General features: G+C 48.2%; 1 protein-coding gene across 6 annotated transcripts; it reads right to left on the reverse strand.

The window, feature by feature from the left end:
* Window positions 1-275: 275 nt before the first annotated feature.
* HMGCL (3-hydroxy-3-methylglutaryl-CoA lyase) lies at window positions 276-15,123 on the reverse strand. Of its 6 annotated transcripts, none has more exons than XM_042994589.1 (10): window positions 15,024-15,112; window positions 13,080-13,283; window positions 11,391-11,474; window positions 8,909-9,016; window positions 8,145-8,240; window positions 6,506-6,654; window positions 5,483-5,546; window positions 3,850-4,038; window positions 2,387-2,512; window positions 276-1,121 (listed from the first exon to the last, which is right to left on the reverse strand). In XM_042994589.1, the coding sequence occupies exons 4-10, from the start codon at window positions 8,975-8,977 to the stop codon at window positions 1,020-1,022; spliced, it is 795 nt and encodes a 264-aa protein (XP_042850523.1). In that variant the 5' UTR covers window positions 8,978-9,016; window positions 11,391-11,474; window positions 13,080-13,283; window positions 15,024-15,112; the 3' UTR covers window positions 276-1,019. The 6 variants fall into 6 exon arrangements, with proteins under 6 accessions (XP_042850523.1, XP_042850522.1, XP_042850524.1 ...); XM_042994588.1 differs by having other exon boundaries at window positions 13,080-13,361; window positions 15,024-15,107; XM_042994590.1 differs by having other exon boundaries at window positions 13,080-13,208; window positions 15,024-15,041.
* Between the last annotated feature and the right edge of the window lie 7,124 nt (window positions 15,124-22,247).

Raw genomic sequence — 22,247 nt, forward strand, 5'->3', positions numbered from 1 at the left:
GGTCCGTCCGCACCGTGCCTGCCACAGTGGACTAGAAGACGGTGTCGTGCTTCTGCTGAAAGTAGGGGCAGGGCTGGGGCACTGTGCGTAGGAAGTCCTGACGACCCGAGCAAACAAGCCGTGCCCAGCCCGGAATGCCCTGGGCCTGCAGTCCAGCAAGGACGACTGACGACGGTAGCGCGGGAGCTGGAGCACAAGGCGCCCGGACCCGCCCCTCCCGGCTCTCAGGGCCAAGAGCCTCAGAAACCACCTCTCCGCGGGTTTCTGGCCAGACCTGAACGAGCCCAAAGCCACTGATTTCCAGTCATTATGAATTTGGGGCCCAGGTGGGGAAACGGAGGAAACCCAGCGGCCAGTAAACCAGCTCAAAGTCTCCATTTTCCTCTCAGGATGCCATGTTGTAAAGGTGGTTTATTCCCCACCAGTCTCCCCCATTCGTACACACATCTGCACAACGGAATACCTGAATGCTTCGTGTCATTAAACCTTTAATTACATAAGCGCTTTTCGAAAATCATGCTCAGAGTGGAGATTTTCCAGAGATGCCAGAGTTGGCAGTGGCCACCAGAGCAGCTCGGCCCTCGCCCCCTCTGCCGGCTTGGGGAAAAACTCCACGCCCCTTTGCTCTACGGAGTCAGCGATGGCCCCAGGGCCATGGCAGGGTCGAGCTGTGTAGTGTAGCTGGCTGACAGATTTCACCCAGAGATGAGGCCGGAGCACCAGGGAATGGGTTCCAGGGGACCCCCAGGCATTCAGCTCCTGGGGGGGGGGAGGGTTCATGGGGCAGGGAGACCTACAGCCCCCAAGGCTTCTCACTCACACCTGGGTCTGGCAAGGAGGCCTGAGGCCAAGCAGCTCCTGCCCTCCTGCCTCCCTTCTGCAGGAGCCCTATGTGCAGACCCCCCGGGAGGTGCCTGCTCCTGTGAATTTCATTCCCATTTCCATGTGCCCTGTCCGGAATCATTCACGTGTGCCCCTCTTGCCCACATTGTCCCCAGCGCTTGAGGCAGCAAAATGGCTCAGAGTTTACAGGTAGCCTGAGCCACTTTGGAGCAGGTTTTTCTGTTCAAGGCTTGGCAGATAAAGGCCCCAGCTTCCAGGAGCTTCTGGAGGTTCACACCCTTGGAGAAACAAGTGAGAGGATGCACTAAGTCATGACCTGCCTTCCACACCCAGGGAAACAGACTGGACAGAAAGCTGAAACTGAGAAAGTAAAGGTGAAGACAGACCGGGTCTTGTTCCTCTTATGGTGGGACCCCGACTGCCCACAAGCCTGTATCCTTGTGCCATCGGGGGTCATCCCTGTGCCTCTCCTTGTATGTGGAAATGGTTTCTAGTGCTGCCACCAGGGCAGGAATCTGGTCAGTCCTGTGTGGTACCCCATCTCCAGCGCCCAGCACCCGGCCTGGCCTGCAGTGGTCAAAAACTCCATATTGAAGTAATAAAGACCACAGGCGGAGAGCTAGGACAAAAACACCAGCTCAAAGGGCCACCCTGGAAACCTCTGTTCATCACGGTAGCTCTCATTCACTGATGCATTCTATGCTCTCAGCCCTGGGCTGCACATTCTCCCATTTTCCCATCGAATCCTAACAGCCCTAGGAGATAGGTGCTGTTATCATCACCATTTCTTAGGCCCAGGGAGGTGAAACAACTGTCAGGTCACACAGCCCGTGAGTGACAGGAGTAGGTTTTAAACCGAGTTCTGTCTGGTCCCAAAGCTCAGACGTGGTACTGCTTCCAACCCACCACTGAGGGTCCTTAACTGACTCTGATGGAGCCCCGGGAAGGGCTGGCTACCTCTGCCCTCATTCTACACGGAGTGAAACAAAGGTGTGGGGGGAAATGACTCAGGTAATGGATGTGACTCCTTTCAGGGCCCTTTCCCTACACCTTGGTGCCTCCTCCAACTGACCTGTCCAACTGAGAGCCTGGCCTTGTGGCCTCCATCAACCACACTCTGCTACCTCAAAAACATACAATAGGTGTTCCTGGGTGGCTCAGTCGGTTAAGTTTCTGACTCTTGGCTTTGGCTCAGGTAGCGATCTCACGGTTCGTGCGTTCAAGTCCCACACTGGCCTCCACGCTGACAACACAGAGCCTGCTTGGGATTCTGTCTGTCCCTCTCTCTCTGCCCCTCCCCTGCTCATGCGCATTCTCTCTCAAAATAAATAAAACTTATATTGGAAAAAAAAAGTACAATAAAACATCCCTAACCCCCTGAAAGCCTTGCCCTCTTAAGTGCCCTCCCTACCCCCCCCCCCCAAAAAAAAACCCAAAAAGAAAAACAAAAAAAACCCTAAAAACTATCAGCTTCTGTCCTCTGGCTTCAGGGAGAGCTCTAGTCAGTTCAGGGTTGTCGCCACCAGGGGGCAGGCGTGCTTACCGTGTGAATGCCCAAGCCAGACAGCATGTAGACAAGGTCCTCAGTGGCCAAGTTTCCTGATGCCCCCTGTGCATAAGGACAGCCTCCAAGTCCTGCCACAGAGGCGTCCACAACACTCACTCCCATCTGGAAACACAAGGGGTTGAAATATGGCTGTCATTGTGGGGACCAGGGCCCTACAAAGCCAGTCTTTGCAAACCTCCCAATCAACTGCTGGCTGAAATTCCACTGAGAGTTATTCTTTCCTTTGGCTAAAAATTCTGTTACTGTTCCTCCTCCTAGTTCATGGAACAGTGTGAATCTTTTTTGTGGACACTGTTTCCTCTACCAGGGGTATCATCCCTGGTTCCTTTCATGCTGGACTCCTCACCCTGAAAGGTCTCCTCATGCTCTTCCTGGACACAGACCTAAAGGAAGTACCTCCCACTGCTGAGATTTCAGACCCCTGTTGTTTACTGTGATTCATTTATCCACCCCTCCTCCCCTGCCCAAGGCTGTTCTCACTTCAAGTTGGACCTCTAATCCCAGAAGGCCTTATCCCACAGCCCTGAGTTAGTACTGCCCACTTGCCCCTTTCCCTCTCCTCAAACCTCCCAGACCTTAACCTGGATACCCACAGTGGAGAAAACAGACCCAGAAAGTTACAGAGTCATGTGGCTTAGAGACGTGAGCTTCTAGGAGATAAGAGGGGGAAAAAAAAGAAGAAAAAGAAAGGAGAAACAAAAGAGAAAAAAAAAAACAACAACAACAAAGATGGCCCAGGATTGCTTTAGCTAACATAAAGAAATAGGTCAGACCTTGACCAATGTGAAGGCAAGGTGGCTTGCAGTCAGGCACTCAGAACTCTCCTTCTAGGGCTGGCCAGTCCAGGGAATCCTTCTGGGCCAGCCCACAAGAAGCAAACCTCAAGGGAAACCCAGCCTGAGGCCTCGGTTCAATCTTCGGGGAACAGCATGCAAGGCTGCAGCGGAGCGACCTTTGCCTACCCCTACTTCCGGTCTCCTCGTGTGCTCCCCGACAGCCCTGTGCACACTCCCCGGGCCAGCGCACGCGTCCTCCCTGAACCCCGTCTCAGCCTTCCAATGGAGGGCTGCCTAGTCAGCTTTTCACTCCCCTTTTCAACTGCTCACCTCTTCACAGCCTCCGAGCCTCATTCAAGCCTCCTCTGGCAAATCCTCTCTGGCCTTCTTGGCTGGGATGGAGGCCTTCCTCAGCCTTGTGCTTCCTCTCTTCCTGTGATCTGTCATAATGCACGAAGGCTACCACAAAACTCCCTTGGCTGTCTCCCCTAAGGCCCTTCTAGGCGAGGGTCACATGTCTGTGTCCACGGTGGCCAGGCAAGGGCCCGGCACACAGGTAATCGGTGAGAGCTTATTGAAAGAATACATGAACCTAGCTGGCCTGCCACTATGCCCTTTAGGAGAATGGACACAGGTCTTTCTCCCAGGACATGCCCTGATTACCTGCAGGGCCATCAAGGTGTTGGCCAGGGCCTGGCCATAGGTGTCGTGGCAGTGGACGGCCAGGGCAGCCACGGGCACGTCATACATGACAGCGGACAGCATGTCCTTCATGATCCCAGGGGTGCCCACGCCGATGGTGTCCCCCAGGGAGATCTCGTAGCAGCCCATGGAGTACATCTTCTTGGTGATCTGGGGAAGCAAGCAAGCAGTACTTGGAGGGCACTGGATTCTCCAGGTCCGGGGCCCAAGACTTCAGACGCAGGGATTCTTGGCCTACGCGGAACATCTCCCCGTCCGAAACACTAAATTCCTGTCGCGTCATAGGCCCCTTACGACTTTCTGAATGGCAGTGACAATAACCTTTCTCCTCACTAGGTTGCTGAGACGTGAGGGAGCAGGGCCAGCCGCTGGAGCAACCCCGGGGCTGTGACCCTGTGCCCTCCTCCCCGGCGCGCCTCAGACTTCGGTCCTTCACTTCCTCCCTGTGCCACAGCCAAACGCTGGACCCAGGACCATGGGTTCCTGTCACCTACTTTATCCTCAGCAAGATCTGTCACCTCGTGGGTCTGAGGTGCTAGTTATATACTGTCAATAGAAGTACACAACTGTTTAAACTTTTAGAAGCCCATTTGCAAATCCCTAAAACCACTGAAAATCCAGGGCAGCGTGTGTCCCGCTTGAGGAGACGCTGCCCCACCCTGCACTGCAGAGAAGGCGGAGGGGATGACAGGGCCGGGGACGCAGCGGACGCTCGGCCGAGGTGCGCCAGGGGGATGCAAGGGCGAGCCCCGCCGCCCGGGCAGCAGGCCGAGGACGACCCGTGGGGACGGAGGCCGCAGCGAAGGAGCAGGCTCCGGCGTGACGGACACTGGTGGCCGTCCCAGTTTGCCCGCTCCCTGGCTGGGGGCGCCGGTGAAGGGCTGACCCTCTCGGAGCTTCCATTTCTGCTTCTGAGAAACGGCGACGAGCCTTTGTGGGCTGCGGTGAGGACTGGCGGGACCGGCGGCCGAGACGCAGTGTGCGGCCGCCGCCCTCAGCAGGCACCTGCTCCGACGCTCCCCACGCGAGTGGGTGCACAGCAGGTGGGGCTGAGACCCAGCTGCACCATCTACAACCTGTGCGGCAAGTCGTTTAGTCTTTGTTTCCTCGCCTGAAAAATGGAGTAACACTAACACGACCAAATTTTCGGGGTGCCTTTGAGGGCTAAGGGGCGTGAGCTCTTGGGTGGCTCCGACTCCGTTCCCACACCGTGCTCTTCTCGGTGCTGACTTGGTTACTGCTCAGAGGGCGCCAAGGACGCGGCCTCCCCAACCGCTGCAAGGAACCGCAGGCACCCCGGGGGAGGAGCCTCTCCTTAGATCACCTCAATTATCACCAGTCCACTGACCAGACTGGAAGCCGCATCAGAGGTTTTCAGGCTGGGGCGGAAGGTGGGGGCTTGAGAGAATCCAAGCTGCACTGGGAGGCGGGCCTCCAGGAGCAAGTGCTGGGCTGTGCTCCCAGGGGGAATGAAGGAAGGAGCTGGGTGAACGAACGACATCAGTGACCCACCAGGAAAGGGTGGTGAGGAGGACCTCAGGGGCAGGCAAGGGAGACGACCCTCAGAAAACCCCGCCCCGATACACACACACACCTCAGCTACTTTAGCCGGGGAGATCTTCCCTTCATAGGGGCATCCAAGCACACAGGAGACATACCTGTGGGAGGACAGGGGAGGTATGGTGTCAGTTCCCCCGAGCTCCTTGGCCAGCAGAGCTGACGCAGGGTCGAGGGTTGCTGTTTCACATACACCCCTGGAGTGGGGCAGGTCAAACGTCTGGGTGAAAGGCGAATTCGAGGATGTGGAGTCAGAATGGTCATGCCGTGTCACGCCAGGAGGGGGCAGTGGAGAGCCAGGGCAGGGAGGGGACTAAAAGGCGCTGTTCAGGAAGCTGGGGCTGCTTAGGCCTGAGGAGAGAAGCCAGAGAACAGCCGGGAGAAGCCGGGAGAGGGCAGTATGACAGGCTCCGGAGCCACAGGGTATGCGGCCCCTACTCACAGGAGGGGGCCAAGCACAGATGAAACCCAAGTAGGAACAGAAGGGCTGGGCTGGCCTGAAGGCCAAGGATCAGCTGCTCCGGTGAGCTGCTCGAGGATTCATACGTACACTCATTTACTCAACTGCTCTCTACTGAGTTGCCCACTAAGTGCCAGGCACTGGGTCATGTGGTGAGCAAGACGCCAAGGTCCCTACCCTCACGGAGTGTTTCCAGTTAGGGAGAGAGCCAAGAAAAGGGCAACCCAAGGGGTGGATGCGATCATCTCTGAGTGACTGCAGTGAGGGGAAGAGCGGGGAAAGTGACAGGAGCGGCTACAGGCGGTCCACGGCAGCCTGGGTGGCCCGGGGGAACGGGGGCGGACCTCTGGGGCTGCGATGTGGGAGCTGGGGGCGGGGCAGGAGAGCTGCTGGCAGAGCATTCCAGACAGAGAGAAGAGCGGTGTGGAGGCCCCAAGATGGACGAATGGGGGTGTTCAAGCCACAGAACAAAGGACAGGTGTGGAGTGTGGGCTGCCTGCACCCAGGATAAGGAGTCTGTGGGGAGGAGGGTGTTGAGTCAGAGGCTGGCCCCACTCCAGAATGGTGCCGAGGGAAAGGCACTGATGTGGTCTCACTCACCCGCGCACAGGGATACCAGCGGCCCGAGCCGCCCTCAAGATTTCATCAGCGCGCTGTAAACTCTCATCAATGGAGCAGTTGGTGTTCTTCTTAGTGAACTGCTCCGAGGCAGCTCCAAAGATGCTCACTTCCTTGGCTCCAGCAGCAACCTGCCAAGAGCCGGGTGAGCCCCTTTCAGCCTTTTTCCCTTCGAGGAACACCAGCTTGGCAAACACTCTGGTCTTATGGCAAATTTTATAATATATGAATATTATGGGTTGAATTGTGTCCCCCCACAAAAGATTTATAGAAGTCCTAATCCCTAGTACCCTAGAACGTGGTTTTATTTGGGAAAAGGGTGGGTGTGTAAGTAATCAGTTAAGGGGCGCCTGGGTGGCTCAGTCGGTTGAGCGCCCGACTTCAGGTCATGATCTCGCGGTTTGGGGGTTCAAGCCCCGTGTCCTGCTCTGTGCTGACAGCTCAGAGCCTGGAGCCTGCTTCGGATTCTGTGTCTCCCTCTCTCTCTGTCTCCCCCCGCCCCCCACTCACACTCTGTCTCTCTCTCCTTCAAAAATAAACATTAAAAAAAAATTAAAAAAAAAAAGTTATCAGTTAAAATGAAGTCATACTGGTCTCTACTTCAATAGGACTGGTGTCCTTCTAAGACGGAGGCCATGTGAAGACACACACAGAGGAAATGGCCGGTGAAGACGGAGGCAGAGAGAACAGAGTTGTCCTCCCAGTCCTCAGAAGGAACCAACCCTATTAACACCTTGATTTCACACTTTTGGCCTCCAGAGCTGTGGAGAATACATTTCTGCTGTTTTAAGCTGCCTAGCTTTTGGTATTCTCTTATGGTAGCCCTAGGAAATTGACACTGTGAATTAGATCTTCATTTAAAAAGACACCACCACCTGGGGTGCCTGGGTGGCTCAGTCGGTTAAGCTTCTGCCTCTTGATTTCGGCTCATGTCATGATCTCGCAGTTTTGTGAGTTCGAGCCCCGTATCAGGCTCCGCGCTGGCAACACGGAGCCTACTTGAGATTCTGTCCTTCTCTCTGCCCCTCCCCTGCTTGCACTCTCTTTCTCAAAAATAGAGAATTAAAAGCTTAAAAAAAAACCCCACCACCACCCGTGGCCTTCCCCCAAAGGCCAACACTACCACTGCCATCACCACCCTGCAAATCACCCTGAAGGACAGTTTTCTGCCTAAATTCAGAATCAACATCCCCAATGATGCTTTTGTCCTAACTTGTAAGAAAGTTAGCAGATACGAGCAACCACTGTGGGGAGCACGATTCCCTTTCTCTAAAGAGGAAACGTGTATTAACAAGAGCTAACATTTATTAAGCACTTACCTTCTACCAGGCTTTTGCTAAGCAATATAGGTGCATTCTATCCTCTGAAATCCTCCCAGCATCAGGTAACCATGATTAGCCCTATTTTACAGGCCGAACCTGAGGCTCAGAGAGAGTAAGTAGCCGGTCAAGATCAGAGAGCTGGGGGTGGCAGGGCCCGGTCTGTCTGACAGTGCTCATCGTTACTGGAGAAAGCCCTTCAGACAGACATCCCACAACAGGAACTGGGGCTCAGGGACAAGACAGGGACCGATGCTGTCTATCTCATTTCAGAGGCCCCCGCCATCAAGCTAGTCTCTTACCGCTGCCTGGAAGCCTTTGATATTCGGGGTCAGGACTGGGTAGTTGATGCCAGGAAATTTCTGGATGCCCTTCAAGACTTCAGCATTGTCAGCCATCTGGGAGCCAAAGGAGACAATGCCAGGTCACTGCCAAAGGCAGGCAGAGAGCTCAGGTACAGAAAGCGTTTTTATCACAAGATCTTTGTTGTCCAGAACCCCTGGAAAAGAAGTCCTTTTGCAGAGCCGCGTCTTCCCAATGCTTTACTATTTGTTTTGCACTGATGGGCCAGAAGGCTCCTCGGTGCAGGTAATTCCCCCAATTTCTCCATATGGCTAATACTGTCAGCTTTACATAAGCAGGAAAAGCAGCAATGACGCTACCAGCCATTTAATGAGAACATACTCTGTGTTATTTACTACTCAGGTAAACAGGATCTTTCTTCCCACTTGATTGTTTCTGTGAAGCAGCAGTTGTCTTTCCCTTTTACAAACACAGACACCACATCTCTAGACAGGTCTAGAGATTCTAGACTTCCAGAGCCAGAAGAGACCTGAGAGGTCACCCTCAACCTGGAGAGGGGAAGACCTCACCAAGACCCCCAAGCAAGGAAGGGGCAAGCCTCCTCCCTATGTTCCTGTGCTGCACCATGCTACTAGAAGTCACCTGAGACCAAGCCAGAGATCAGGAGACCTCTGCTCCCAACTTCTACCTACTTTCAGGGCAAATGCAAAACTTTACACCTCTTTCATCTGAGAAACGCCTGTTACTGAGGGCTGGGGCTCACCTGGGGAACCCACTTGGGGGACACAAAGCTGGTGGCTTCTATAACAGGGAGTCCTGCTTCAGAAAGCATGTCTATCAGCTTGATTTTTGTAGGAGTAGGCACAATATTCTGTAGAGGAGACAGAAACACCAGAAAAGACAGGTTAGCAAAGCTGGGAATACAGTGGTCTCAAAATGCAGTGCCCGTTAGTTCAAAGCTCTGCTTAAAGCATGCACTTCACATTGGGGCGCCTGGGTGACTCAGTCGGTTAAGCGTCCGACTTCAGCTCAGGTCACAATCTCGCGGTCCGCGGGTTCGAGCCCCGCGTCGGGCTCTGGGCTGATGGCTCGGAGCCTGGCGCCTGCTTCCGATTCTGTTTCCCTCTCTCTCTGCCCCTCCCCCGTTCATGCTGTGTCTTTCTCTGTCTGAAAAATAAATAAACGTTAAAAAAAAAAAAAAGCATGCACTTCACTATCTCAACTTCTAAGCATGAATGAGTTCACACGTAATCCTTGCCAGTAGGTGGGGCACATCTTCAAGTTCTACAGATAGCATTTTGCAGTGGAGGCAACTTCTCGCCTGAAAAGGTGTAAATATTTACATGGAAATGATAATTTTTCTGCCTTAAAGGCTTTTTCTTAACTGTTAATTTATGAACCCACCATAAACAAATTGAGATCAATGTGCGATGGCTCGAAAGGGCAGAGATGACTAACTCTCTGGGTCCCAGGAGATGGGGCCCCTAAAGTATCACACTGCCCCCTTTTCCACCTCCCAACTGGCTCAGGGCCTCATCCTCACATGGTCAGCCTACTGCTTCTTTCTTTCCCTCCCCCACCTGGCCTAGTTGCTCCACTAGGTTCTATGGATCCCCCTTTCCAAATCCACTATCATTCTCCCATGTATATTACGGCATGGTCTCACTCTACCAATTCATCCCACATGGAATCCTTCTAAAACAGTCTCTATTGTTTCACTCTCCTGCTCAAAAGCCTTCTATGGCTCCTTAGTACTTACAGGTTTAGGTAAAAAATCCAAGAACTCAGTCCTTCTCACCAGGCCCGTCCACCCCAACCCCCTAATTTCTCTCCCATTGCTTTACCTTAATTCATTCCGTAATTTTTAAGAGCCCTCCATGTTCCGGGGATTGTGCTAGGTGCTAGGGATACAGCAGTGAGCAGAACAGAAACGATTCTGCCCTCACAGAGCTTACAGTTTATTGTCAGAAATAAGCTCTCACTATTAAAACTTGGCTTTTCAAAAAGAAGAAAGAAAGAGAAAGAAAGAAAGGAAAGGAAGAAAGAAGGAAAAAAAGACATTTCTGATTGAAAAAATAATACATGATTATTTCAAAAAACATGCCAAAACCAGAAGAAAACCATCCTTAAAATCTCCCAGAGATAACAACGGTAACACCCTGATAATGTAGCTTTCTAGATCCATGTAATCCAATACATTAAACACTAGCTATATGTGATTATTTAAATTGACATTAATTTAAGTTACATAAAAACAAACTTTCAGTTCTCCAGTCACACTAGTCACTTTTGTTTTTTCTTTCTTTTCTTTCTTTCTTTCTTTCTTTCTTTCTTTCTTTCTTTCTTTCTTTCTTTCTTCTCTCTTTTCAATGTTTACTTATTTTTAAGAGAGAGAGAGTGGGGGCACATGTGTGAGCAAGGGAGGGGCCAAGAGAGAGGGGGACAGAGGATCTGAAGCAAGCTCTGTGCTGACAGCAGACGGCCCGATGCGGGTCGTGAACTCACGAACCACGAGATGATGACCTGAGCCAAACTCGGACGCGTAACTGACTGAGCCACCACAGCACCCCACGTTAGCCACATTTCAAGTGCTCGATCGCCACATGTCCAGCACAGCTCACATCTACGACGTTTCCATCTTCACGGAAAGTTGTACTGGACAGGACAGTTCTAGACTCTTTTCTAGGTAGATGTTCCCACACACATATAAACTTTTTTGTTTCTTACGTAAAAGTGTAAGATTAAAGAATATACATATTATCTTATCATCAGCTTGAGTCACTTAATATACACCTATATTAGTAACAACTTCATAATCCATTTTATGAAGTCATTTAAGTACTTGATCTAACATTCCCCACACTGAGCATTTAGGTGGTTTCCAACTGTTCTGTTGTTACAAGGGGGTTGGAAGGAACATGTCTAAGGCTAAATCTTCGCATGTGGCCTTCATTACTTCCTTTGAATAAGTCCCCTTGCGTGGAATTGCTGGATAAAAGGCATGCTCTCACCTTCACTCTACTCTCCTGCGGTCTGCCCCACTGGGCCTTGAGATGTTCCCCCTGGGGACACCACACCTGTCGCTCCACCAATTTAGATTGCTTTACCGTCACAGGTGCCTGCCCGGCCTCCTGGACTTTGGCTGGGACAATCGTGTCTTGCACAGCTCTGTCCATCCCGGCTGTGCCCACCACAGGGAGCTCTTACTGCCTGAAAAACCTCTTTTGGATGATTTCCATCTTTACCTTTTCATTTTGTAGTCCGTCTCGGGCACCAACTTCCACAATTTTCACTTGCTTTGGGAAAGTATCCGCAGAAGAGGTGCTGACCTTTGGTTTAAAAGAGGAAACGAAAAGTAACCAGAAGAGATTGTCCCAAGTCCCCAGGGGGACAGATCTAAAAGAATGGATCCACCTTCACTGAGACAAGAAGCAGTATTTCTCACTGAACAGTAAATATTTCTCACATTTGGTTCATTTTAGAATTGAGAACAAAAAGAACAAAAATGTTTCACTGAGGAATGGGCAAGAGATTCATGCTCCTAGTAAAAGTCCATTTCCAACTGTCTGTCAGCGGAGCATTTAGGTTGTTTCTTACACAAACCTATTTGCCCCTCCTAAACTTAGAAGTCCCCAAACAGAACTGTTTAAATTCTCCTGAAGCCCCATCTGACTTCATGCTTTCTCAGTAAAAATCATCACATACATTCTACTGCTTAAGCCAGAAACTTGACTCATCCCCTGACCCCACTCACCATGGGCTAGAAGGTTATCATTTGGCTCCTGCTAATCCCAGTGAACTCATTACTTGTTTCTACTGTCCCACACCCCCCCCACCTCCCAGTGAACCCATTACTTGTTCCCACTGCCCCACCTTCCCCAGTGGGGTAACTACACTGCAGTCCCAATGGCCTTCCTCCCACAGCAGGGTCTCGAGGGTTACTGTTCCCTCTGCCCAGAATGCTCGTCCACATCTGGCTCCTTCTCACCTTTCAGCCAGATGAGCCTCTTCTGACCACTCTTTGTAAAGCTGCCAATCCCCTCACCCTCATCATTTTCCGTATCAAAACAGTAATTCCTTCAGAGCACTGCAAATAATGCCTACTCAATGTTTCCCCCAATAGAATATAAGCTCTATGAGGCTCAGTCTCGACCTCCACTCCATCCCTTGTGTTTGGCACTGTGCTTGGCACACAAAGCAGGCACTCATTAAAAAGTTACTGAAACAACAAGTAAATGCATGAAGGGGCATAGCTGCCCCAGAGGAGGGCAATTACTAGGTATGGGGAGTAGTTCGTCTTAGACTTCGTGGGGTTGGGGGATAGAGGAGGACTTGTTCTGTTAGTCATAGGCTGGGTGATGACAAGGAAGGGGCTTGAGGGGAGAGGACACCAACAGCTGAACACATTAAAAAAAGTCCTTGAGTCTCCTCCATTTAAATTCTGCCCCAAATCTTCCTCTCCTTACCACCAAGTAATAAACAAGGCTTTTCTCCCCTCTCTCCTCTGTTCTTCTTCTTTTTTTTTTTTTAATTTTTTTTAATGTTTATTTATTTTTGAGACAGAGAGAGACAGAGCATGAATGGGGGAGGGGCAGAGAGAGGGAGACACAGAATCGGAAGCAGGCTCCAGGCTCCGAGCCATCAGCCCAGAGTCCGACGCGGGGCTCGAACTCACAGACCGCGAGATCGTGACCTGAGCTGAAGTCGGACGCTCAACCGACTGAGCCACCCAGGCGCCCCTCTCCTCTGTTCTTCTTAATACTACAACTCTTCAAATTAACTTCGTGTTACCATAATTAATCTGGATAAACATACTGCAATGAGGCCGCGGGAGAGAAGTGCATTGGGTAATCTGCTGAGGATCGCCAACTCCTGAAACCCTTAAGGAAGGAAACGTTCCCTGCTATGAATCAGCTAGAACTTGAACAACTCACCTGAACTGGCCTTGCTTTTAGTCAGAGACTAAGGCGATGAGCCAATGAATTTCATGAAGTCAATAGGAAGGTCTCTGCAAGTTGAATGTCACTACAACAGGGATGTTCAGCCTATGCTAGTCCATTGCCCTAAATGGATCCCATTGGAATGTAAGCTGCATGAGGCAGGGACTTTGCTTTATCCATTGCCGTATTTCCAAGGCCCTGGGACATATACGGGTTTGACAAATAACGGCTGGATGTTGTTGAAAGCACGCAAGACCCGCTTCCAGTGTCCTTTTACTAGAAAAGCACAGACTCAATTCCACTTCCTTCCCCGTAACAACTCTTCACATAATAAAATAATAATCCACATTTATTAAGCATTTAATATTTGCCAGGCACTCATCAGCGCCTTTTACACATTAACCCATACCATCCTCTCAACCTCATTAGGTCGGCCTATTACAATCTCCTGTGAAGCCCAGAGATTAAATAACTCTCCCAAGGTCAGATGGTTAGCTGACCCACTGATCGATATCTGAACCTGGCAGTGTAGACGTACAACGCTTGCTCTTAACCCCTAGGCCACATTGCCTCTTTGCCACTTTTCTGTCTCCCCCCCCCCCCAATATTCTACCTGTCTTGGTTAATCACCCAGTTCATTCCCTCTGTACAGCTCTGCCCAGAGATGATCTCCTCTAACCACAGAAGTCCTGGGCCAAGCCTCCCGAGCTACGGCATACCGGTACCAACAGTTAATAGCAACTGAAGTCCAGCGCTAACTTCAGGGTCAGTACCGCACTGAGTACCTCCATGGCAGGGACTATCATCATCTCAAGTCCGTTCAGGAAGAAGCAGCCTCAGAAAGATTAGCCAAAATCACACAGCTAGCAAGTGAAGAAGTCTGACCTTGAACCATCTGCTTCTGCTCTCAACCCTATGCTAGTAACCCCACGAAGGGCCTATTACCACCACGTCATCACACATTTTTTTTCACAGCACGTTGATGCCCACCATCTCATTTAATTTTATTTTTCAAGTTGGAAGCACCATCTCTACTTTACACATTAATAATCGGTAGGGGTGGGTGGCCTAGCAGACATTAGAGTGGTCTTCCGAGGGGCCCACTGCCAAGACAGTGTCATTTTCCCCACCTTACTCTTCTAACTCTTCCTAAACAATCTAAGGCAAAAATAACACAACTGACTTATCCCTTACTATGACCTAAAACAATGTCAAATGCTTTACCTACATTTTCCTTCCACTCCAAAGAACCCGGAGGTAATGTTTACCCAAGTTATAGACGAGAAAACGGAGGTTTAGAGAGTAAATGATTGTCACTCAATTTAGAAAGGGGCAGAACCACTGGGCACCAGAGCTCTAGCTCTAACTCTAACCAAAACAATTTATTCAACCCCTTATTCAACTAGGTCTCCTACACTTTCCCTCCGCTCACTGAGCAGGAACATCAGGCTCGAATATGCCCAAAGTACGATTCCAAGGGAATCACAAATAGTCTTACGCGATCCCAGTCCTACTTGGCACGCTAGGATGGCTCTCCAAGCGTCCCCAAATGCAACCAGAGCTGGCAATGCCGGCGGAGGGAGGGCGAGAGCCTTGCTTTCTCCGCTCGGAACTGGAAGGGTATTCGTGACATTCGCTACTGAGAAGCCTGGCAAGGTCGGAAGCTCGGAGGGACGAGGTGCTAGGGTCGCCGGGAAGAGGCCCAGATCTCCATGACCCGGGCAAATCGTTCCCTATCTCCGGGCCTCAGTTTCCCTGTGCCCCTCAAGGGATTTGGGCGGGACAAAGAGGATCCATGACTCCAAGGCCCTCCTCCCGACGGTGGCCTGAGGAGCTGTCCGGCTTCGGCTCTCAAAGAGCAGCCGCCACGGGCCAGGGCCCCGAACCCGACCGTCACGGTGCCTGCAGGGCCACCCCTCGGCGGGCCGGGGCACTTACAGCCCGGAGAGACGCCAAAACCATCAGTCTCCGCGGCAGGACCTTCCTCATTGTCGCCATCTTGGCCCAGCTTCCCCCGCGGACCTCGGCTGAGCCTCACGTGACCGCCAGCCGCCAGGTGGGCGTGCCCCTGCCTTTGGGGCGGGGCTTCGGGTGCGGCGGAATGACACCCTCAGCTGACCCTGTTTCCAGTTTGTTTTTCTTTCTTCTGGCCTGCTGTTCCTTATCCATTACGTTTTCTGAGTGCCTTCTACTTGCCATGGCGAAGTGAGGCTAGGACTATAAAGATGAACAAAAATTAATCAAGGGGTTTGGAGTCTGGGAGCTGTAGGAAGACATTAATAATCACATAAATAGTTGCATAATTACTACCTTTAGCAGTAATCACGAATACCCTTCCAGTTCCGAGTGCAAAGTAATAAGATGAAGCATTAGTATTTGCCATGCCCAGGTCTGAGTTCTTTGCACGTATTAACTCTTTCATCACGACCTCCAGGATTCAAATGCAGGCAGTCAATGAGAGAGACAGAGTGCGCGCGAGCATGAAACATCCTTTGATTTCATACCTTGAGAATGAGTAAGATTTATCCAGGTAAAGAGGACACAAGAAAAGCTTTCCAGAGAGCAAACCATATGCAAAGGCCCCGGGGCAAAGAAATTGAATGCTTAGAGCAGTGTTTTTCAAAATGCATGTTGTACCCCATTAATGGGTCATAACGTTAATCTAGCAGGTGCCAACTTTTTTAAAAAATAGAAAAAATTGGAGAAAATAGTAGTAAAGCTAAGTACTGCTTTGCAAATCTTTTGTTTGTTGTTACATATGTCAACTAGGTTACAATGTAAATTAAATTTCTTACTGTAGGTTGTAATTTAGAAATGTTTGAAAAACACTGTTTTAGAGAGATAAGAAGGCCAGAATGACCGCAGAGCAAGGATGGGACTTTCTACTAAGATGGGAGAGATTGACAGGGACCATACCACTGGCTCTGGAGAACACATTAACAGCTATCTTAATAACAATGCATTTGATGGGTTTTAAGCAGAGAGAGATGATCAAATTCCCATTTAGTGGAAAGTCACTGTGGCTACTGGGTGGGTGGTATCCAGCTGGTAAATGCACTAACTGGCATTCCTACGGGAGTCAGAGAAGACACTGTCCCTGCCATCAGGGGGCTCAGATTTTAGCTAGGGAAGAACATGACCTGATAAGTGTTCTGTTATGCTTCCATAGTACCAAAAATTTCCTCAGCACCAAAAACTACTCCCAGAGTTCTCAAACCTGCAGCTAACGGACAGAATCAGACCTCAAAATACTAGCACGGCATTTAATTTATTTTAAAATATTTATTTATGATTTTCATGACTGTTATGACATATTTATTTTTGACTTTCAGGAATTGTGCACTGAAAACTATAAACAAACTGTAAACAATTCCTGAAATTAAAGAAGACAGAAATAGATGGAAAGGTATCTCATGTACATGAATTGGAAGACAATATTGTTAAGATGTCAGTATCATCCAAAGTGATCTGCAGATTCCGTGCAATCCCTATTAAAACCTCAATGATGTTTTTTGAAGAAATAGAAACATTCATCCTAAAATTCATGTGGAACCTCCAGGGGCCCTGAATAGCCAAAACAATCTTGGAAAAAAAAAAAAGCAAAGTTGGAGGACTGACACTTTTTGATTTCAAAACTTACTATATTAATAAAAACAGTGTGGTACTGGCATAAAGGAAGACATATAGATCAGTAGAATAGAATAGAGAACCAAGAAAGAAACCCTTGTATGTATGGTCATATAATTTTCAACAAGGATGCCAAGATCGTTCAGCGGGGAAAAGGACAGTCTTTTCAATAAACGATGCTGGGAAAATTGGATATCCACATCGGAAAGAATGAAATTGGATGCTTACTTCACACCATATACAAAAATTAACTCAAAATGGATAAAAAATCTACACGTAAGAGCTAAAACTACAAAACTCTTTGAAGAAAACATAGAGGAAAAGCTTCGTGACATTTGAGTTGGCAATGATTTCTTGAGTATGGCACCAAAATCATAGGCAGCAAAAGGAAAAACAGAGAAATTGGACTTCATCACTTTTGTGCATCAAAGAATACCATCAAGAATGAAATAATAACCCACAAAATGGGAGAAAATATTTGAAAATCATATATCTGATAAGTGCTTAATATCCAGAATATTCAAAGAACTCCTAAAATTCAAGAACAAATAAACATCTCAAAAATGGCAAGAATGTGAATAGACATTCCTCCTAGGAAGATGGTGTTTGCCAAAGTAGAGTGGTTACCAGAAGCTGAGGGGAGAAGGATATGAGGCATTATTGTTTAATGGGTACAGAGTCCCAGTTTGAGAAGATGAAAACATTCTGAAGATGAATAGTGGAGATGATTGCACAACAATGTGCCTTAATGCCTCTGAACTGTATACTCAAAAGGGTTAAAATAGTAAATTTTATGTTGTGTACGTTTTACCTTAATAAAAAAGTGCACACACGCTCACCATACGATGACTGTTCTTAGGCAAAGCATGCCATTGCCAGTTCCTGTCCCCACCCCTCCTAATTATTATCACAGATGGTCTGATTCACTCATTCCCTGTCTGTCTCCTGAAAGCACTTGTTAGTAAATTCTGCAGATGTAAGTTACTTACAAGCCCAGCTCTTAGGTGAATGCCTAAAGGGCAGAGACTTTAATTGATTGTTCACTGCGGTGTCCACAATACTAGGTACATGGCTGGCACTAAATACTTACTGAATGAGTAATACTAGCAAATGTACTTGAGTCTGCTCAGGGTCACTCTCAGTTGGAATCTTATTTTAACTCAAATATGAGAGAGGAAAAAAAAAAAACAGAAAAAGACACCAAGTAAGTAGAGTGAAGAATAGAATAAAAGGTACAAATTTGAATGAAAGAGGGAAGAAGTTACAACTGAGAGAGGATCATCCAATTAAAAAAAAAGAAAAGAAACTGGCTCTTTGAGACTAAAAACAGTGCCAACGCCATATGACCACACTGATTAAAAAAAAAAAAAAAAAAGAAGCACGAATAAAACAAGAGGACAGAATTAAAGACACTGCACTGTTGAGTTTACCAATTTATGGACAATAAATCTGAAAACTTGGTTGAAATGGATTTCCTAGAAAATTATAACTTTCAAAAGTGGCTCAAAAATAAAATCATCTTCACATCCATAGAATGGCTATAATCGGGACCCCTGGGTGGCTCAGTCGGTTGAGTGTCTGACTTCGGCTCAGGTCATGATCTCACAGTTCATGGGTTCGAGCCCCGCATCAGGCTCTGTGCTGACCGCTTGCTCAGAGCCTGGAGCCTGCTTCAGATTCTGTGTCTCCTTCTCTCTCTGCCCCTCCCCCGCTCACGCTTTGTCTCACTCTGTTTCTCAAAAATAAAGAAATGTAAAAAAAAATTTTTTTTCAAATAGAATGGCTATAATCAAAAATACAGAAAAAAAAAAAAAAGACATAATAGCAAGTGTTGATGAAGACAGGAAGAAGCTGGAACTTTCGTAGATGGCCCGTGGGAATGCAGAATGGTACAAAGCACCCTGGAAAAGTTTGTCTGTTCCTCTAAAAGCTAAACACAGAATTACTATATGATCCAGCAATTCCACTGCTAGTTACGCATCCAAAATAAATGAGACACAGGAAGTCAAAGAGATAACTTACATGTCAATGTTCATAGCAGCATATTCACTGTAGTCAAAAGGTCTAAGCAATCCAAATATCCATCAATTGGTGAATGGATAAAAAGAATGTGGTATACACATACAGTGGAACGTTTTCCAACCTTAAAAAGGAATGAAGTTTTGATACAGGCTGTACTACGAATAAACCTTGAAATACTATGCCAAGTGAAATAAGCCAGTAACCGAAGACAAATATGATTCTACTTACATGAAATATCTAGGAAATTCACAGAGACTGAAAGTAGAATAGAGATAACCAGGGACCGGGGACACCTGAGTGGCTCAGTCAGTTGACTTTCAGACTCTATTTTGGCTCAGGTCATGATCTCACAGTTTGTAGCATCAGGCCCCACATTGGGCTCTGCGCTGACAGCGAGAAGCCTGCTTGGAATTCTCTCTCTCTCTCTCTCTCTCTCTCTCTCTCTCCCTCCCTCTCTCTCTGCCCCTCCCCTATTTATGCCCCTCCCCCTCTCTCAAATAAGTAAACATTAAAAAAAAAAAACAGGGGCTGGAGGAGTGGGGATGAGAGGGATGGGGACTTATTGCTTCAAGGTTTCAGAGTTTCTGTTTGGAATAATAAAAATCTTAGAAATGGTAGTTGCACAACACTGAGGAAGTACTAAAAGTCACTGAGAATTATATGCTAAAAAATGGTTGACGGAATACTATGTGGCAATGAGAAAGAATGAAATATGGCCTTTTGTAGCAACATGGATGGAACTGGAGAGTGTTGTGATCACTGAAATAAGTCATACAGAGAAAGACAGATACCATATGTTTTCACTCTTATGTGGATCCTGAGAAACTTAACAGAAGACCGTGGGGGAGGGGAAAACAAAAAAGGGTTAGAGAGGGAGGGAGCCAAAACATAGGAGACCCTTAAAAACTGAGAACAAACTGAGGGTTGATGGGGGGTGGGAGGGTGGGTGATGGGTATTGAGGAGGGCACCTGTTGGGATGAGCACTGGGTGTTGTATGGAAACCAATTTGACAATAAATTTCATATTAAAAAAATGGTTGAAATGATGAATTTTATGTTATATATATATATATATATATTCATAATAAAAAAAAGTTAAAAAAAGAGTTACCGTATGAACCAACAATTCCACTCTAGGTATATATGCAAGAGAAATAAAAACATGTGTCCAGGGTGCCTGGGTGGCTCAGTCGGTTAAGCGTCCAACTTCGGCTCAAGTCATGATCTCACAGGTTGTGAGTTCGAGCCCCGCGTCGGGCTCTGTGCTGACAGCTCAGAGCCTGGAGCCTGCTTCAGATTCTGTGTCTCCCTCTCTCTCCGCCCCTCTCCTCCTCACATTCTGTCTGTCTCTCTCTCTCAAAAATAAACATTAAAAAATTTTTCTTTAAAACCCATATGTCCATTAAAAAAAGTTGTGCATAACTGTATGAAGCAGCCTATTCATAATTAGCCAAAAAAGTGAAAGTAACCCAAATGCCCATTAAGTGATAAATAGATAAACAAATGTGGGGGAGGGGCATGCATAAACAGAGTATTATTCAGCCATAAAAAAAAAGAAAGTTCTGATATGTGTAAATCAACCCTGAAAAAACCAGGCTAAGTGAAAGAAGCCAGACACAAAAGACCACATATTGTATGATTTCATTTATACGAGGTACCCAGAATATGTCAATTCATAGAGAGAAAGTAGATTAGTGGTTACCTAGGGCTGGGAGATTACTGAAGGGAGATGGGAGTGCCAACTTTTAAAAGGTATGGAGGGGTGGTGTGCCTGGGTGGTTCAGTCGGTTGAGCGCCCGACTTCAGCTCAGGTCATGATCTCACTGTCCATGAGTTCCAGCCCTGCATCGGGCTCTGTGCCGACAGCTCAGAGCCTGGAGCCTGCTTCAGATTCTGTGTCTCCTTCTCTCTCTGCACCTCCCCTGCTCATACTCTGTCTCTCTCTCTCTCTCTCAAAAATAAATAAACATTAGGGGCGCCTGGGTGGCGCAGTCGGTTAAGCGTCCGACTTCAGCCAGGTCACGATCTCGCTGTCCGTGAGTTGGAGCCCCGCGTCAGGCTCTGGGCTGATGGCTCGGAGCCTGGAGCCTGTTTCCGATTCTGTGTCTCCCTCTCTCTCTGCCCCTCCCCCGTTCATGCTCTGTCTCTCTCTGTCCCAAAAATAAATAAAAAACGTTGAAAAAAAAAATTAAAATAAATAAATAAATAAATAAACAAACATTAAAAAAAAAAAAAAAAGGTATGGAGGAGTGCCTGAGTGTTAGGTCATGATCTCACAGTTTGTGAGTTTGAGCCCTGCTTGGGGCTCTGTGCTGACAGCTCAGAGCCTGGAGCCTGCTTTGGATTCTGTGTCTCCTCTCTCTGCCCCTCCCCCACTTGTGCTCTGTCTCTCTCTATCAACAATACATAAATGTAAAAAAAAATTTTTTTAAAGGTATGGAGTTTCTTTTGGGGGTGATAAAAATGTTCTAAAATGGATTGTAGTGATGTTTGGACAACTCTGTAAATACACTGAAGACCACTGAGTTGTCCATTTAAAAAAATTTTTTTTAATGTTTATTTATTTTTGAGACAGAGAGAGACAGAGCATGAATGGGGGAGGGGCAGAGAGAGAGGGAGACACAGAATCCGAAGCAGGCTCCAGGCTCTGAGCTGTCAGCACAGAGCCCGACGCGGGGCTCGAACTCACGGACTGCGAGATCATGACCTGAGCCGAAGTCGGACGCTTAACCGACTGAGCCACCCAGGCGCCCCTGAGTTGTCCATTTTAAATGGATGAGTTGTAGAATGTGAATTATAGCTCCATCAAGCAGTTTTTTAAATGTCAAAAACATAATAAAGGGAGGGAAAGTCCCTGAGATGACCGACAATGGAGTCTTTGCGCCCAGTCCCATCTTTCCACCCGCTCAAGGTTGGCCATCTAGATCTATGGCCCAAGGTAGCCCCCACAAGTATAATATCTTGGGCCTGGTCAAGGTCTTCTCATCTGCAACCCATGTCCCCAGGAGGGGGGGGCACTGTGGGAGGGTTGTCTACCTTTGGAAAATTCTCAGCCCATTAACAGACTATGAGAGTCACTTTTGTCAGTTTCCTAAGGTAACTACAGTGAAAATTTGTCAGCTTAGGATTTGCTGGCAGATGAGAGGAAGTGGTCTGCCAAGGTCCTCAGCTGAAGAGTCCAGAAACTTAGGCTTCAATTTGGTAAGAGATCCAATCAAGTCTTCCCTACAACCTATCCTGCCCTGGGCTGGTAATTCCAACATGCAATTACTTGAGACATTTGAGTTGATGGCAAACTTTGCAAGGTGTTTGATTTGCTTGTCTCCGTTGAGAAAGATCCTGGGACACACCTTGAGCCAACATTTTGTAAGGGGTTCCATCTATGTCCCAGCAGCATACCATCCTGGACCTGTGACCCTCCACATGAGCAGGGAGGCTGAAAGGATATGACAGACCTCTGACCTCCGTTTCGTAAGAAGTTGGATCTACTTATTTCCATCATAACCGTCATCT

This window comes from Panthera tigris, chromosome C1 (assembly GCF_018350195.1).
Source record: "Panthera tigris isolate Pti1 chromosome C1, P.tigris_Pti1_mat1.1, whole genome shotgun sequence".
In the NCBI taxonomy this organism is placed as follows: domain Eukaryota; kingdom Metazoa; phylum Chordata; class Mammalia; order Carnivora; family Felidae; genus Panthera; species Panthera tigris.